The following is an 18,088-nucleotide window of genomic DNA, read 5'->3' as shown; positions in this document are numbered from 1 at the left end:
TAATAAATATTACTATTATTTTTTAATTCTTCTGTATTTTGTAATTCTTCTGTAAAAGCATAGAATAAAGCAGAGGTTCCCAACTTATTTTTATCATGGAACTCTTTTCTTCTTAATAAAAACATTGGAACCCTACAGATACTAATGAATTAAGGCATACTAAGTAGCCATTTTACACCAAAACCAAAACTGGAAGTAAAACTATAAAACTACAATTAAAAATCAAATCAAAATTAATTAATTAAAATTGAAATTAAATCAACTGAAAATTAAAACAATGTTCTTAAAAGCAATTTAAAAGTTGTTTTGAAATTTTCAAATTGTAAATCAAATTTATTTTTAAATTTACATTATTTGTGTGCAGTGGTGATGGAACATTTTGCTTTTAATATATATATACAGATTTAACATTTGTATTTTTATTTATATGTTAGATCCTTTTTAAGTTTATGATTTCTTTAATGATTTTATAGCTTTAGTTTATGGTTTACTGTTTTTATGGTTTCCTTGTCAAACATTATATCATGATTTTGGTTCATTCTGTTAATGATAAATTGGTCCCCACTGATTATAAAGTTATAAATAACTTTAGCACATGTACAGTCTTGGATCCAGTCCTCGAATCATCATACAATGACTCAATCCAAGACTAAAACAATTACACCTCACACCCCAAATCTGCACTCATACATCACTACTCTCAACGGATTTTATTGTGAAACCCTAGGGTTCCACAGAACACAAGTTGGGAACCTCTGGAAAAATGCATTTAAAATCTTCATTTCAAAATTCAACAATTAATTATGACTTTTTAGAACTGTTTAAGATATATACAAGAATTTATTTTCTGCAAATATTCCAGGAAAAATCATAACAGTAGGAAATATTTTGAAAAATATACTTCTAATATGAGAAAGTTTGTTTTCATATTTTTGAAATTATAATTTAAAAATAAAATACTTTTTCTGTAAAAAATAACTTTTTATAAAATTAATAATCTAAGCTTTATCAATTTTAATATAAAAATTTTTATCTAATTACCCTTAGGAAAGAACAACATGCATATAAATCATAAAGGTAGCAAAGAATACATCTTTCTGCAGAACTGCAATCAGCAGGATCAGAAACATGCTTTGTGATTTTGCATAAACTGTAATTAGAAATTGGCAATTAATTAATAAGCTATTCAATTCTTAATTACATAAATACTAAAATAAAAAAGTCTATATAAATTTATAAATAGTTGTTAAATCAAAAATCTAAAAATAGTAATTTATTTTTGATTAATAAAGTTTATATTATTTTAATATGAGTTTTTAAAATTTATATTAATCAATACTAATAAAGATTAAATAAGAAATGAATATGAAGATATAAAGTATTTCACAACAATTATTTAATTTCTATTTGGTATTATGTAAAGTTGTATCAAAAATTAAAACATCCTTATCTCAAATATACTATACAGTGGGTGATCAGTTAACGAACAGTTTGGACTGTGAACAAATTGAACAATGAACACTTTCACGAAAGATTTTTTATGTTCAGATAATGAACACCTGACAAAACAAACACAGGAAGCAATGCTGCTTTTAAGATTTGTAAAACTATATTTTAATGGCATCTAAAACATGGTTTATGGAACAAGACTTTTACAGTTATATACATAACTTTTTTTGCACTAGTTAAGTTCTGTTCTCTGAAATTTTTGTAAGTGCTTTTCTAAACTTGTTATTTAAAAAACTGATAATATTATGGGGCCTAAAAAGAGTGGAGTGTCAAGAACTGTGTTCACTATAGAAACTACACAAAAGATAATAGCCAACAGTGGGCAAAAGATGTCTGATATTGTAGGCAGATGACTTCAATAGGTCTACAGTAGATACAATCTTAGCTGAGAAAGATGTAATCAAAAAGATTCAAGCAGATAAAGGAGTAACAAAAATTGCATCTGAGAAACAAAGATGTGCCATCCATGAAAAAATGGAGAGACTGCTTTTAGTTTCTTATTAAATGTAAATAAACACAGTAAGAAAGTATATAATTTTTAATTTATTTTTTGCAGTCTCCAGAGTCCTATGAATTTATCAATTTCCACAAAAATCTCTGGTAAATCGATAATCAGTTAATGAACAATTCGGATAGTGAACATAGTCTTGGAACGGATTATGTTCATTAACCGATCATCCACTGTATTTTGTTTGCTATTTTTAACAAATTTAAATTATATTTAATTAAAAAATATATTATGATTGTCATAAATTTTTTATCTTATTTGATTATTCTTATATTTATTCTGACAGCTATTTAGCAAGTAAAAAGAAAATTTAACAAAGGAAATTTAAAAAAAAGTTCTTTTATGACTTTTTAAATATTTATCAGAGCTGGATAAAGTATTCTATTTATTTAATAACAGAACAAAATGAAAGTTGATTTGGTTCATTTGTTGCTAAATAGATGATAGGAAGATATAAAAGAATCAAATATATTAATTACAGAAATAAAAATTTGTGCATCTCTAAGTAAACTATTAATGGTTTAAACTTACCCTTCAAACAAAGCACATGCTTGTTCTTGAGAAACTAACAGACAACAGTGATATTTGTATAGTACACCAACAATAAAAAGACCAAGTGAAGTAGCATAAGATCCAGCTACTATTGAACCTTTTTGAGATAACTGATTCTCTACTTCAACTAATTCTCTGAGAAGCTAAATATAAAAAATTATTCATATTACAAAAATTATATTATTATTTTTGATTAGTTTTAATGCTATCAAAATAAAAATATTTTGACTAAATTTTCATTTTTTTTTCTTATTAACATTTAATAAATTAACTAAACTCATTTCCAAATTGACAAAGTTACTCACACTGCAGCGAACAGATTAATTAATAACCAGCCAAAAATTTTTCTATTGGCATGCAGCCATTGGTTTCCTGTTTCACACAAGATACCAAAAAGTTACGATGTAGTAAAAAAGATTTAAGTCAAGTTTTAATAAAAGTGAAGTTTTATGTACAATATTCAGTTTCTCTTTCAACAAATGCTGGAAATGTCCCCCAGAGACCCCAAAATCCAGGAGTGAGATCCAGAGACCTAACAGGCCAGATTCCATGGAAGATTTTGTCTGACAAAAAAGTTTTCCAAAAACCAGAATGTCTGTTAGCAAGCAGTAATGTCATCTACTTCCAAGTGGAAAAGACATACAACTTACAGATCTTGTATACAATGTCATATGTATAACTTTAATGTCAATACAAATTTCTCACTGCATAGTAACTTTTTGGACACCTTGTATAAATGCATTGAGCTCGGGAAATTACAGTGAAGATTAGATATAGTTTTTCTTTTTTTACTTTTACAGAGCACTTTTGTAGATTTTATTTGATTATCTTGTACTGTACATTTACTTTCACTTAAATCAATAAATACAAAGTAAGCTATGTATTATATCAATTTCTTTTAGTTTCAGTTTAAATACTGAAATCATGCTGCAAATGTGTATACATTTGAATTCTGTAGCTATAATGTGTAATATGTATAAACATAGTAAATTTCAAAAAATATTTTTAGGTTGTTTTGAGCATTACAAAGTCAAATTTTATGTTGTCATAGTATTACAAATTAATTTATCACAAAATAAATTGATATTTATATTACTTAACAAACTAACTAAATAGTTTAACCTCTTTAATTAGTTTTTTTTTTTTAAGTTTATTCTAAATTAAAATATTAAGTTAAATAATATTAAAATACTAAATAATAATTACCTGAATTGTAAATTCAATTAATCCATGAATGTTTAGGGCAGTTTCCATCAATTCAAATAGAAAAGAAATGTATTCCACAAGTGGCAAATAACTGGAATTTCCAAGTGCAAAAGAATTCAACATTTCAACAACTGAAGAAGCACAAGATAAAGTGACAACATGTTGATCAAAATATGAAAGACTTTGAAATCGTGCTACTACCGAATCGAAACTGAAACCTTCTTTAGCATGTTTTTTAATTTTAGCACCATCTGCAATATCCATGCATGTTTTCTTGCTAAAGAGTTTCATGATTTCTTTAGTCACCTTTTTTACGACGTGACGAGCTTCGTCTCTTGCTTTTCCAACTCCAAACAGTAAAATATGCCGTTGATTGCAATCGTGATACGAAGATTCGTCTTGAGGCAATGGGAAATGGGTAGTGTAGAGAAGATGACGAAATGTACTATTCACTGTGGTCGACCCACCACCATTGCTACTGCTGCTACTGCTTCCAATACCACCAAGGACGCCATCTCCAACACTTGGACAACTAGGAACAAGAGGAGGATGGGCCAAGGGGGTGGAGGCATTTAAGGGATTCATGTCATCTTTGTCTGATCCCACGGAATCTGGAAGAAGAATGTCTAGTAGTCCAAGCATAAGAAAAAAAAGAGTTTTAGTATTTGGACACTGAGGAATTCGGGTACAACACTATATACCTATTTCCCTATAGCATGCAATTTAAGGTATAAAGGAATGGGGTCCAAATCTTCAATCATGCAGCAATTTCAAAAAATTAACATGCACCATCAACCTAAACTCCCAATTTGTAATAAGTAGTTCATGCCCATGCATGAAAATAGTGAATAGGATCAAATAATAATAACAATAATAATAATAGTAATAATAATAATAATAATAAAATACAAAATTATTAACTTTATGTATCATAAATTTTATCATCAATTAAAACTTTATTTTTTATAATCATAAGTAATTTTGAAAATAAAAATTTGATAAATTTATAACAACAGCAGCAATAACAATAAGTGTTGCAAAATAATTTAATCAAGTTTTCTTGCAAAACTTTAGAATTATAAAAGATTTTTGAAGAAATTATTTATGATTATGAGATTTATAAGTTTAGAATATGATGACAATAATAATCTAAAATAACAGTTACAAACATTACGACTTTTAAGTTTTAAAGCAATCTAACCAAACAACTTTTTTTCAATTAAAACAGTTTTCTGTACAAAATAAATAGTTAATTGAAAAAAAGTCTGGTAAAGCAAATTTAAAACTTAGAAATCCTAACAAACATAATTATTATGTTTTTATTTTTATCATTATATTCTAAGCATAAATGATATCATTTTAAACAAGCTTTTTTTGTCAGCAAACATAGTAAAGAGAATCAACAGCATAAATAAAGAATTTATTTAATAATCAACTACCTAAATAAAATAATTTAACACTTTTTGCTATAATTTATTATTTGTGTTTAAAGTGATAGTTCTTAAATAATAAATAATATCTTCAAAAGCATTTTCATAAACTTGGAAATTATGCAAGAAAAGATCTGTTAAATTATTTTTGCAAAATTCTATATATTTGTATAGTTATTTAGAGCTGGCTATCAAATTATCATTAAACTTTTTTTTTAATTTTCATTTTTTTTTGTAACAATTTTGCTTAATACATTTTTGAATTATAAAATCTATTCATGTAAGATATAGCAATCATTATTTAATAGATTTCCTATTCAAAAATTTTCTTTAATACTAATAATTTTTTTTTTTTAGATATTAGAAAATTATTACATTTTTAAAATACATTTTTTTCTACTTTTATTGTTATATATCTTTTCAAAAAGGATTTATTTCTGCAAGTGTATAAATAATGGGATTAAATTTTGCTCATATCTATGTTAAGTGGATAATTCTCGAGTCCATATCCATTATGAATTTATTTTCTTATCTTTCATCATCATACTGTTTGGTTACTGCATAAATAATATTCCCCCGAGAATAAATTGTAAAATATACAATGAAAGTTCAGACATCCAAAATAATATTTACATTAATTTTTTAATTGTTTTTAATAAAGTAAAATATAGAAAGTGATAAGGATATTTCAAGATGTTAATTATTAAATGAACACTTTGAATTATTATTATTATTATATAAAAATGTTTTATTTTAATGATTGTAACTGCATAAATAGAAATAGCATTAAAAACTGAAAATTACACACAATTTTAATTAATAATTATTTCCTCATCATAAAAATATATAATATGGATTTCTGGGAAAATTATAATTATAAATTCTTCAATTTGTTTTCAGTTTATACAGAATAATAAGATTGTATCATAACTCATCTTACTTTATAAATTAAGCATTAATGTTTTGATTTAGAAATAGTTGAATTGAAAAGAAGATAAATCTTAACTAGAGCTTTTAATATTTTTCAAAATTACAAATTAATATTAAATTCTGATTATAATCTTAATACACTAAGATTTTGCAACCATTTTAATTTCTAAAAATGTACATTTTAATCAAAATTTCTTTTATAAAAGAAAAAAAATTCAATGTTTTAAAAATTAATTTATTATAACCAAATTTAAGTTCCTCTCATAATTTTTTTCCTCTTAACAATTCTATAACATATTAACATGAATCAAAAGAAAATACTAAAAGAAACTAAAATAAAAACAATTTCAAAAATTTTTAACTATTTTAAAATATTTAACCATACATTCTCATTGAATATGCATAGTATTGAACTAACAGATATTTAACTTCAAAATTTACTTACTTGTAGGGATTATTTTACTTATATCTTTGTTTTAAGTAAGCTGCAGCTGTGACTTAATTAACATTCAAAATGTAACAATCTTTTAAATTTACAATAGGAAAAATTTATAGATTTAACCACAAAGTTATCTATACAATCAGTTAAATCAATACAAATCTAAAATAAATCAACACAAAAAAAATATACTCTCTACAATACTATTTCTAAGCTCTTCTACAAATTCATTACTACATCATTATTGTATTTTTGAAGATGCTTATTTAAATTGTCTTCAAAAGTAGTTCAAATTTTAATTAAATTCAACATATGAACTATTATCAATGAATATAATCGAAGTGACAACAAATAAACAGATACAATAAAGTTTGCTTGTGCACAAATGATAATAACTTTACTATAACTTGTTTTCTCCAATTGATAACTTATTCTATATGTCAATTATAAGATGCAATAAACTGTAAAAATGTATCTTAATTTCAGAGACATTAAAATGTGAAAACATGCACTTTAGAATCAAAGATATGTAGTATGTAATTTTGTAAAAAATTCAATTAAAACCTTCAATAAAATATAATTATAGCTCAACTTCTTAACAAATTTATGTGAATTTGTTCAAATTCCTAATTTCCAAGAATATAACAACAAATGTGCACTTTTTTCTTTGATATATTTTTCAATTCTCTCATAAATAAACAAAATTTTTTCAAATTATCACACAAAAAAAATTCTTTTTAATAATAAGAAACAAAATAATTATAGTAGAGAAACTAAAATCAAGTGTATGTTTTTCAACTTTTCAATTTCCTCAATATAAAATAATCATCATATAAAAAATTTAAAAAATTATGTTACAAGAATATAATTACATAACAAACTTCTTAATACTGTTTATGTACAGTATTCTGACTAGTCAATACTGGTAAACTATAGTATCCTATACAGCTTTGCTAAACACATATTTAATGCTGTTTACACAACATCCAAATTGCATAATATTCTCTTTCACAAAACATATTGTGAATGCTAAGCAGTACGTCTGCATAACAATTGGACTTATTTGAAAAAATATATTATTAAAAGCATTAACTGAAAGAAAATGAAAGCTAATTCCATAACAAGAATCAAGTATATTTTTGATTTAAATTAATCATTAGTAAAATATAATACAGTTTTCTCTTTACAAACTATTCTCCTTTCATAAAACAATTATTATTTCCTCTATAATTTCCATATAATTGATTAAAAAAAAAAAACACTTTCAAAGCAACTTAATACCATTAAAAAATATCAATCAGTCTTTAGAAAAATAGAACAATTTTCTAAATTCTTAAAATTTTTTAAACTTTTTAACTTTTAAAGAATGAACATTTTAAAAGTGCTCTATCTAAAATCAACCTCAAATTCAACTGGTTAAAATCACATAACACATTTTTAAAACTAAAAATATAAAAAAATTCTTTGAGAAAATTAAAAATGATAAAAATGTTTAATTTTATTTTAAAATATTTTCTACATAGAAAAATGTTATTAAAAATAATAAACAACCTTAAAACATTTTTAAAAAATAAAAAGATTAATTAAACATTACATCTTTTTAATTTTCTAAAAATAAATTTGTATGTTTTTACATTTTCAACTAATTTTGAAAATAATTTTAGATTGAATGTTTAAAAATATTTTAACTTCTTAAGTATGATCTAGTATTTATAAATATGGTGTATTCTAATAATGAAGCTAAATTGTTTTGAAAATATTAACAAACTAAAACTATTTAATTTCTAAAAAGGCTGCTTATCAATTTAATAAGACTATTCCACTGTAAAAACTGTTTCTGTAAGTGCTATTTGAATCTAAAAATAGATATATCACTATATTACTTACATGAATAGATTAACTTTTTGACAAAATAATGAAGGAAATTGAATAATGAAGTAAATGAAGTCTTATTCAAATTTAATTACAATTTATTAAAAAATCTCACTCTTATATTATATAAATAATAATGGTATTTGAATTATATTTAAATCTAACATATTATTTTATAATTATCTAAGACTTTAATCTAAAAATAACTGTTAGTTCTCTATTTCATGCAATGTGCAATAACCATTCACCATATAACATGCATAATCCATTTTCATTAAAATGAAAAAACTAAGATTCATATAATTGAATAATTATATTTAATTTTATATTAACAATTATTTCAATATATATTTGCAAATATTAAATTTAAAATAATTGAATGATTTCAATGATTTTAATTATCCAAAGAATCTTCTGTGTAAAGTTTTTAATAAATTATTTTCTGTATTGTCTTACCATGTGCTAAAAGAAACAGCAACATTTGTTAGAAAAAGAATGCATTTACTAAAGAATGTTATTGTAATATATCAAAGTTAGAAAATTTAAAATTTATGCAAGTGTTTAATAGATATATGATTAACTATGGCTACCTACCGGGTTGATCTGTCATATTTTGCTGACCTTCTTTAATATTTTGTAACAATTTATCTAAATCAGCATCAATACGTGCATCATCCATATCCATATGAGCATCCCAAGGTATCTATTTAATATATAAAATATATAAAAGATACTATAAAAAAAAATCTATAAATTTTTATTAAGCTGCATTAGAAAATAAGGATACCAATAAAACAAAACAATGGAAAATCAATTTCTTTTATAGAGTACTAGCAGACCCGGCCACGCGTTGCTGTGGCTCAAAATGTATCTATTATAAATGTATAACGCCTCCCCCGTGGGGGGAATTTCAAAAAATCCCTTCTTAGTGTACATTCTCTTGACGTACCCTATTAAAACACAATCAAACACGCATCTAAAATAGTATAATAAAAGTCGAGTTCTTCACAGAAAGCCTTAATCCTGTCCCTCTCCCGCTGGGGAATATCAAAAAATCCCTTTCTAGTGTATATTCTGTTGACGTAACCTATTAAAACGCAATTAAAAACACAAAAAACCGCATCTAAAATAGTATAATAGAAGCCAAGTTTTTCACGGTAAGCCTTAATCCTGTCCCTTTCCCCGCTGGGGAATATCGAAAAATCCCTTTTTAGTGTATATTCTGTTGACGTCACCTATTAAAATGCAATTAAAAACGCAAAAAACTGCATCTAAAATAGTATAATAGAAGTCGAGTTTTTCATGTAAGCCTTAATCCTGTCCCTCTCCCCTGAAAGGGATTATCGAAAAATCCCTTTTTAGTGTATATTCTGTTGACGTAACCTATTAAAACGCAATTAAAAACGCAAAAAACCGCATCTAAAATAGTATAATAGAAGCCAAGTTCTTCACAGTAAGCCTTAATCCTGTCCCTCTTCCCCCAGTGGGGGAAATTTCGACATGTATATTATATAAAAACACGTGCGTATTCGAATGCAACGTGGTGTCAAAATTTCAAAGGAATCGGTAGGAACAAACAAACGTTATATTTTATTTATATAGATAGATAGAAAATGATCTGCTTTAGTCCATTCTCACAGAAAAGCATAATGCCTCACAGAAAAGCAAACTTAAGTCGTCGGAAGTTAGCGCCATCTGTTGGACATGAAAGGCTTAATCCATATATAAATATATTTTTGAAAGGGGGGAAATGGTGGTCTTCACATATGCCACAAACCTTCGCGGGAGTGTATTAAACAACTTCCCGAAGTTTCATGGCAATCGGATAAATGATGTGGTAATGCATGAAGGACAGACACACAGACACACACACACAGACAGACATACATTCGTTTTTATATATATAGATATGAAAAGAATAAGAATTTATCTGCATATACAGGTATCCCTTGCTTAATGTAGGATTTAATTAATGCATGAAATTAAATATGGAAATCCCTTTATATAGGTGGCAGAAGTTTTAATTGACAGCCATTTTTACTAACATATATATTTTTCTCAGCAAATAAGATGTTGGTAAATTTGCTATTTTCATGCTGAGGGTGATTTCTGATATTGATACATACTTTAATTACAATAGCTGTGAAATTTAACACATTACTGCTAATGTGATATTGTTTTCTTTGTTCAGAAGCTTATTTTAAAACTTTAGTTTAAATTTGGTTTATGTAAAATTAAATCAAAATGTCTGCAGATAAAATGCATATTAGACAAATTATGTATGCTTTTTAAGTTTTGTAAAGGATATAATGCTATACAAACAGTAAAAACTACTCATAGTGTGTATGGGGAAGATGCTCCTAAACATCAGACATGTCAAATGTAGTTTTGAAAGTTTCGTCTTGAAATTTTGAACTAAAGGATACAAAATGTATGAGACACCCAAAAGCCATTGATAAAGAGAAATTTCAGGAAGAAGTTTTTAAAAATCAACAAATAACAACTCATGAACAAGCAAAAAATCTTATCATGTCACCAAAATGATGATTGTGTTCTGTATGCATTAAGTAAAAAAATCAAACTGGATCAAGTATAATTTTGTCTGATGAAGGTTGGCAGCTCTAAGGTTTCAGTTTATTTTTAAATCAGTTACTCATTTTTATCGTAAAATACTTTTTTATGGATGACAAAATAAAAATAAAAATATTTATTAACCAAAAATTTCTTCTAGTAGATGATGATTATTCAAATACTGAGGTACCACTGTATTTGATTAACATGATTTTGATATACGTAGTAGCATCGAGAGATCAATTAATCACGTTAATCAAGGGATACCTGTACTCTAAAAAAGAAAACTGCAGTTTTTAGAATGACATGGAACTGGAACTGATAAAATATCAATAAAATGTATCTTAAAAGAACTAGAATACACATTTAAAGGCTTTCAAGGTAATCTACATGCAAATTGATAATGTTCAGGAGTATATAAGCTATATAATGGTCTATATGATTCTGGAACATTATTTGTAATTTCCCCTCTCTTTTTCTAAATACAATATAGCCAATTTTTGAAGTCTAAATTAAAAAAAGAATTGATATTTTATATATATCAATTCTTTTTTTATTTTATACTTCAAAAAACAATTTTTATTACATACATACATATATATTACATTACATTACATATACAGGGTGGGCCAACGAAAACGAAACAACAGAGTGTTCGTGTTCGTCCAAGCAAACCGCTCGGACAGGTCGATTTTATTCTTGAGGGGACATCTTTTGCAATAAAGTTTTTGCGATTCTAAATACAACAGACAACAAAAAATTTTAAAAACTCATTTATTTTGTATTAACTAAACAAACATTTATTTTGAAAAAAAATGTTTGTTTAGTTAATATTCAGATTCGCAAAAACTTTATTGCATAAGATGTCCCCTCGAGAATAAAATCGTATGTATATAAATTACTTTTATATGTTTTATATATATATATACATAATTATCAACAGCTTTCTCAGCAGATAGACTAAACCACATCAATTTACCAAATCACCCAAATTTTTGCTGAGCATAAACCTTTTTATTTCAGTAACATTTTCAATATAGGTAATTCTCAGATTTAGAATACAATAGAAATGTTCCAAAATAGGTTTTTTTCAGTTTGTTTATAGTTTATATATATATATATATATATAAGCAAACTGAAAAAATCCTAAAGGGATCAAAAATGATCTTGTCTTTGTCAATCTCATTATTCTGAATAAAAACAACAAACTGGATAAAATTTCGTTTTCAAAAACTAAAATAGTTCATGTGAAGGATAAGATACTAACAATGTTTTTCAACAGGATTAAGACCTAAAAAAAATCTGACATTAGAATTAAAACTAAAAACAATTAGTTTCCTTGAATGGCCATCTAAATTTTTAGGTTTGTAGTACATTAAGTATTTATAATAGTGAGGCTAGATGTCAAAAAATAAGGAAAAATGATTTTACAAAATTATATCAATAATGAGAAAATATTTTGATACATTGACTAATTTAGCAGACTGATATTAAACAATAGTCAAAATAAAACAAATTTATAACAGATATTAACTGTATTGTAATAAAATATTTTTCACTGTTTCAAGTCAATGTCTTGGGTCACAGCTTTAATGATAATACTCTACTAAAGTTATTCGAAGAAATAAAAATACCAGTAAACATTTTTGCTTTTCGTTATTCAAAGTATTTTCAGATCATATATTTGAAACAAATTCGAAACCAGAACATTTTACATTTAAATTTGTTTCTGATACTGATCTGAAGCTTTCTTTTTATTACAGTAAACTTATTTTTGAATAAAATCAATTATTCATATAAATAACAGTTTAATACAAAATTTATCATAATATTTTTTAAGTACATGAAAAATACTTTATGTGAAATAATTTATATATAAAATTTGTAATTAAAATTTCAAAAAAATATAGAGGGAACTATGTAGCCTTAAATCACCCTCAGCAAGAAAATATTCAACATTCCAATACCTTATCTTTGCTGAAAAAATGTTTAATAAACATACACAAATGTTTTCAACTTGTTCTACAAGTTATCTTCAAATACAGAATACAAATTGTAAATAGAACAATCTTAAATAAAAGCTTTTTGAATTTTAACATTTGAAAATATTTAAAAGCAAATCTTAGAACATAATACGAATTTAAATTATCAGGTCAGTCCATAAGTTCATGCATATTTTTATCTACAAAAAAAGCAGCAAAAAATTTTAATTAAATTTTATTTCAATCTATAATGTATTCACCATTATTTTGTACAATTTCTTGCCATCTTGATGGTAGCTTTTTAATCCCGTTTTCGTAAAATGATTTTGGTTTTGAATCAAAATATTCAGAAATAGCCTTTTTTACATTGTTCTCATCCTCAAAAGTTTTCCCTTTTAAAAAATTCTGCAAACTGCGAAAAAGGTGATAATCACTGGGAGCAATATCTGGCGAATATGGTTGAGGTAAAATTTCCCAGTTGTAGCTTTCAAGTTTCTGTACAGTTATTTTTGCATGTGGGGTCTGGCATTGTTATGCTGCAAGAAAACCTGCTTTCTGTTCACTAACAACAGTCGATTTTTTTTTCAATTTTTCATTTAAACGCTCTAATTGCTCACAATACATTTGAGCTGTAATTGTTTGATTAGATTATAGATTAGATTATAACAGCTCAAAGTGAATTACACCTGACATATACCACCAAATAGACAAAAGAATTTTTTTTGGATGCAACCCACCTTTTGCAGTCGGTTTTGGCTGCTTGTCGCGATCCATCCATTGTCTTTTTCTCGTCACATTATTATAGAGGATCCATTTTTCGTCTCCAGTAACCAGCTTACCAAGAAAAGGTTCTAAAGCAATACGGGATAAAAGAGACGTGCAAATGTTTACACGTTGTTGTTGGTTAGCTATTGACAGTTCATGTGGTATCCATTTTCCTAGCTTTGAAACTTTTCTGATTTGTTGTAGGTGTCTGGGATGAATTTATTGTTCCACAATTTCATCAACTGTTAAAGATGGTTCTGCTTCAACTAGTGTAGAGAGAGCATCATCATTAAAGTCAACGGGTCTTCCAGTACGAGCCTTATCCTCCACACTAAAATCATTGTTTCTAAATCTTTCAAACTACTTCTGCACAGTCCTTGTACTAATTACAATTTGATTATGTACAGTGTTTATTTTTTGGCTGCATTTGTAGCATTCTCACCACTTAAAAATAAAATGTATAAAACATGTCTTTTGTATTTGTTGGTTACTTCCATTTTAACGAAAATAAACAACTGAAATGTTCACAATTCTGAACAGTATTATGTAAATGAGATCCAATTTAACACTTCAGTGTAAAAATTATCACATTAGACTGACATTTTTAACAGCAAAACAAGATTTTTCTCAATGTCATAAAAATGCGCATGGACTTATGGACTGACCTGATAGATAAACACACAGCAAAATAACCAATACAATAAATAAGAGCAAAAATCTATAAATAATAATAAGCTATGCATAAAAATTCAGTATAACTCAAAAATTAAATAATTACAAAGTGTTACCTCGTGTTTAATTGATTCAGGTCGATGATCAGGAGGTTCAAACATAGGCAATGGTTCTGGAGGTCTACTTGAATCATTCAAGCCAGCAATACTTAAACTAGTCATTCCAATATATCCAGCACTACCTGGAGCAGGAGAAAGTCCACGAGAAGGATCATGCATAAATCCTGTAAGGGATGGTTCATGCATAAAGAGAGGCTTGTTTACAGTTTGAATATTATTTGGAACTGTTGCTACTTGTTGATTTGTTGTACTAGAAAAACTACCCCTTGAAACCAATTTACACATATAAGCATCATGAGAAAAAACATCATGGCGAATCAATTCAGCAAACAGAAGAACAAGATTAGAGAAAGCTGTTCTATTTCCACTTGAAGATTTCTCATCTAAAAGAATAACAGCATTTTATTTACTATATACATGTAAAATAAAAAATTTAATTGATTTAATTTTTCATTTAAAAACTTAAATTTAATACATTTATGTATTAGATTTTTATAAAATATAAAAATTTTTCAATTTTCTTAAAAAAAACAAAAATCAAAAAATTTAATTACAGTAAACCCCTTATAATTTGGACTAATATGGGGTAAAGGTTGTCCGAGTTTACAAAAAGTACAAGTTAATGAGATGTTTTCTTGGATGAAATGGAAAACAAGATGCATATATAATACATTAATTTTTTACAATCAGCTCTATACAGACGTTTTAATGAGCTTTAGTTGATTACACTGTTGAATTTATTATTACAGGAAATGAGCTCAAAAATTTTCATGACAATAGAGTATACTGTAATATAATTCACAGTATTGCAAAGACTTCTGGATATCAAAAACACTCATTAATAAGTAATCCTTTCAGTTTTATCTCTTCCAAGAATTCAGTACTGCATTTCCTACTTCAAGGAACAATTAAGAATGTTCACGTGTTTGCATAGTTACTGAAAATTAACTCAGTATATCAGTGAAGTATGCTCTTTATAACCTTGAACTCATTACACCCATGTTCATTATAACCAAGTTTGACTGCATTCTATTCTTGGGCATTTTTGAAGCCAATAATCTGCTCCACTAGGCATGGAGCCTAGTGGGGCAGATTAGAGAGGGTATAAATTTTGAAAATATGTACTAACAACTAACAACTTTTTCTTTTGCAAAATTACTATATTGTCAGATTGCAATATATTATATATGTAGAAAAACCAAACCCAAATTATACTAATAATAAAATGATACAGATAGCCAAGTTCTAGCCTGATTTGGCTCTAATTAATTGTTCAGCTACCTTTAGCCATAATTACATAGTATCTGTGTAATTCATTACCCAAGTTCTAGTCCAACAGTCAATTCAACACTATCACTTAATTATTCAGAATGTATTAAAATATAATTCTTTACTTATTAAATTTTATAAAACTAATATATAATGAATATACAGGGTGTCCCAAAAAATGTACTCACTCTTTATCAGTCACCTAAACACCTAAATCATGACTGATAAATGACTGACCATTACTAATATATTAAGTTTTTGATTTAGGTGTTCAGGTGACAAAAACAAAAAACATATGAGTATTGGACTGACAACAAAAAAGTACATTTTTTGGGACACCCTGTATTAATATTTTAAAATGTCAGCACAGTAAATTCAACTGGAAAATGTATTAAACCTTTTATATGTGGTGTATTCAGATGGAACAAATAATTTATACAGTATTATTGTACAGTACATATTAAATTTTTCTACATAACTTAATAAAACTTTATTTTAGTTGATAATATAATTACTATTTTGTAAATTAGTGTAAAATTTATTTTTTACAAAATAAAATTCTTATCAAATGGCAAAAGAAACAATATAAATGATGAATAACAAAAATATAAAATTATAAGATGTCATTGAATCAACATTGGTTAATAACATCATAAATATGATAGTAATTATAATTATTTCAATGTAAAATGTGATAAATAATATATATTTACTTCCATTTATTTTTAAATTATTTTTATTATATAGAATATGTTCTTACCAATAACAGGAGCTTGTGTGTCCAAAAAAGACACCAATAGATTTTGATAAAATGGAATTCCTAATGGTCCCAAACCTGTTGAATCTTGAGAATCTTTTTCATCAGCTAGTTCTGTATCTGTATATTTCTGCTAATAATTAAAATCAAATTTGCTTTATATTGATATGAAAAGTTTACTAGTAAAATTACATTTAGAAACTTTTCTTTATATTAAATATATTTGTTTTTTATTAAAAATAATAAAAATAGACATCTTTAGTTTGAAATCCTAAAATTAAAATCATTTTAAAATATGTTTTACTATATAAAATCTATAATCATTTGATTAATATAATTAATATAAAATTATACAATAATTGATTATTATAAAATACTGCATTAGTATTCATTCTACTTTATGAAAATTATGATTTTTTTAAATAAAAGAATTTGGCCATATTATTGAATGCAAAATATTTGCTGATAAATTTTGATAAATTTAATTTTTTTTAAATTCATTTTATATTACTTTAATTTTAAATTACAAGCAAACATATATAATAAGCCCTGTAAATCAATATGTTCAATAATAAATGTATTTGACAAATTATTATTAAAACAAACAAAAAAAACCACTGAATGATTGTGAGAAAATTTCTAAAATATTAAAACAACAATCACATTAATATTTCATATAAGTAAATAGCATGTTTTAGAATATTTGTAGCCAATATCAAACAATAAATTAAGATTGATTTGCATTTCATATTTTTATCCAGTAAATCAGGTCATCCAACCAATTTGATATTTCAACTTCAAAATGCTTTATTATTAACTTATGAATTTAACATGTTGAATGAAATTTTTGTAATGACAATTAGTTTTAATTATACAATGATTTCATTATTGGCTGGTTATAGAATGAAAAATTTTTCCTTCATTTTTGTAATGTTAATATGTTTTAAAAAATTACAAAAATCTTTTTAAGACAATATATTCTGAAAGTTTGAAAATTTTACATTATTTTTTAAAATCATTATCACAATTATGTGAGATCCATGGTTTATTAGGCATAAAATATTATAAGAAATATAGTAATTATCAAAAATATTATTCACACGAGAGGAAGTAACATCCGTCGTTTTGAAGAAAGAAGGAAATCAACTTCCTTTCCTACATGGCTTATCGCTATTTCACATAGCCACAAGTCAGTTTACCCTCTTTGCACTCGTTACATATCCCGTGCATTCCTCAGACGCTATTTGGACAGAGGTCCCGTTTTTCCCGCCATTCAAGGCCTTTTCTCTACAGTTCAGAGAGGCCATAAACACAATTCCACAATTATGAAGGTGCCATAGAAGCAGTCATATAGAAGACATAGAAATATATTATATTGTGGATATAAAAGATTGTCCCTCCCATTCCACATTCTGCACTTCCAGATTATTTATCAACATGTAGACACCTATCAGAAGATCAAGATCAAGTGAAGGTAGTACGATTTGAAACTATTGTAAGCTCTCTC

The 18,088-nt window shown here is 25.9% G+C and overlaps 1 protein-coding gene across 4 annotated transcripts in view; it reads right to left on the bottom strand.

Annotated features, from left to right (window-relative positions):
- Positions 1–18,088, bottom strand: part of kto (kohtalo) — a 135,392-nt gene that overhangs the window by 70,078 nt on the left and 47,226 nt on the right. Inside the window, exons 14-19 of one of the 4 annotated variants that reach the window (XM_067287050.1) lie at positions 16,585–16,714; positions 14,553–14,938; positions 9,041–9,149; positions 3,776–4,401; positions 2,549–2,712; positions 1,042–1,150 (exon numbers count right to left, since the gene is read on the bottom strand). In XM_067287050.1, the coding sequence (XP_067143151.1) occupies positions 1,042–1,150; positions 2,549–2,712; positions 3,776–4,401; positions 9,041–9,149; positions 14,553–14,938; positions 16,585–16,714 (1,524 nt within the window). The remainder of the gene's footprint in view (positions 1–1,041; positions 1,151–2,548; positions 2,713–3,775; positions 4,402–9,040; positions 9,150–14,552; positions 14,939–16,584; positions 16,715–18,088) is intronic. The other 3 variants (XM_067287052.1, XM_067287051.1, XM_067287053.1) reach the window with 3 other exon arrangements.

The sequence above is a fragment of the Centruroides vittatus genome, unplaced genomic scaffold (assembly GCF_030686945.1).
Source record: "Centruroides vittatus isolate TY-2023 unplaced genomic scaffold, ASM3068694v2 scaffold_435, whole genome shotgun sequence".
Lineage (NCBI taxonomy): Eukaryota > Metazoa > Arthropoda > Arachnida > Scorpiones > Buthidae > Centruroides > Centruroides vittatus.
This window is presented reverse-complemented; position numbering and strand designations above follow the sequence as displayed.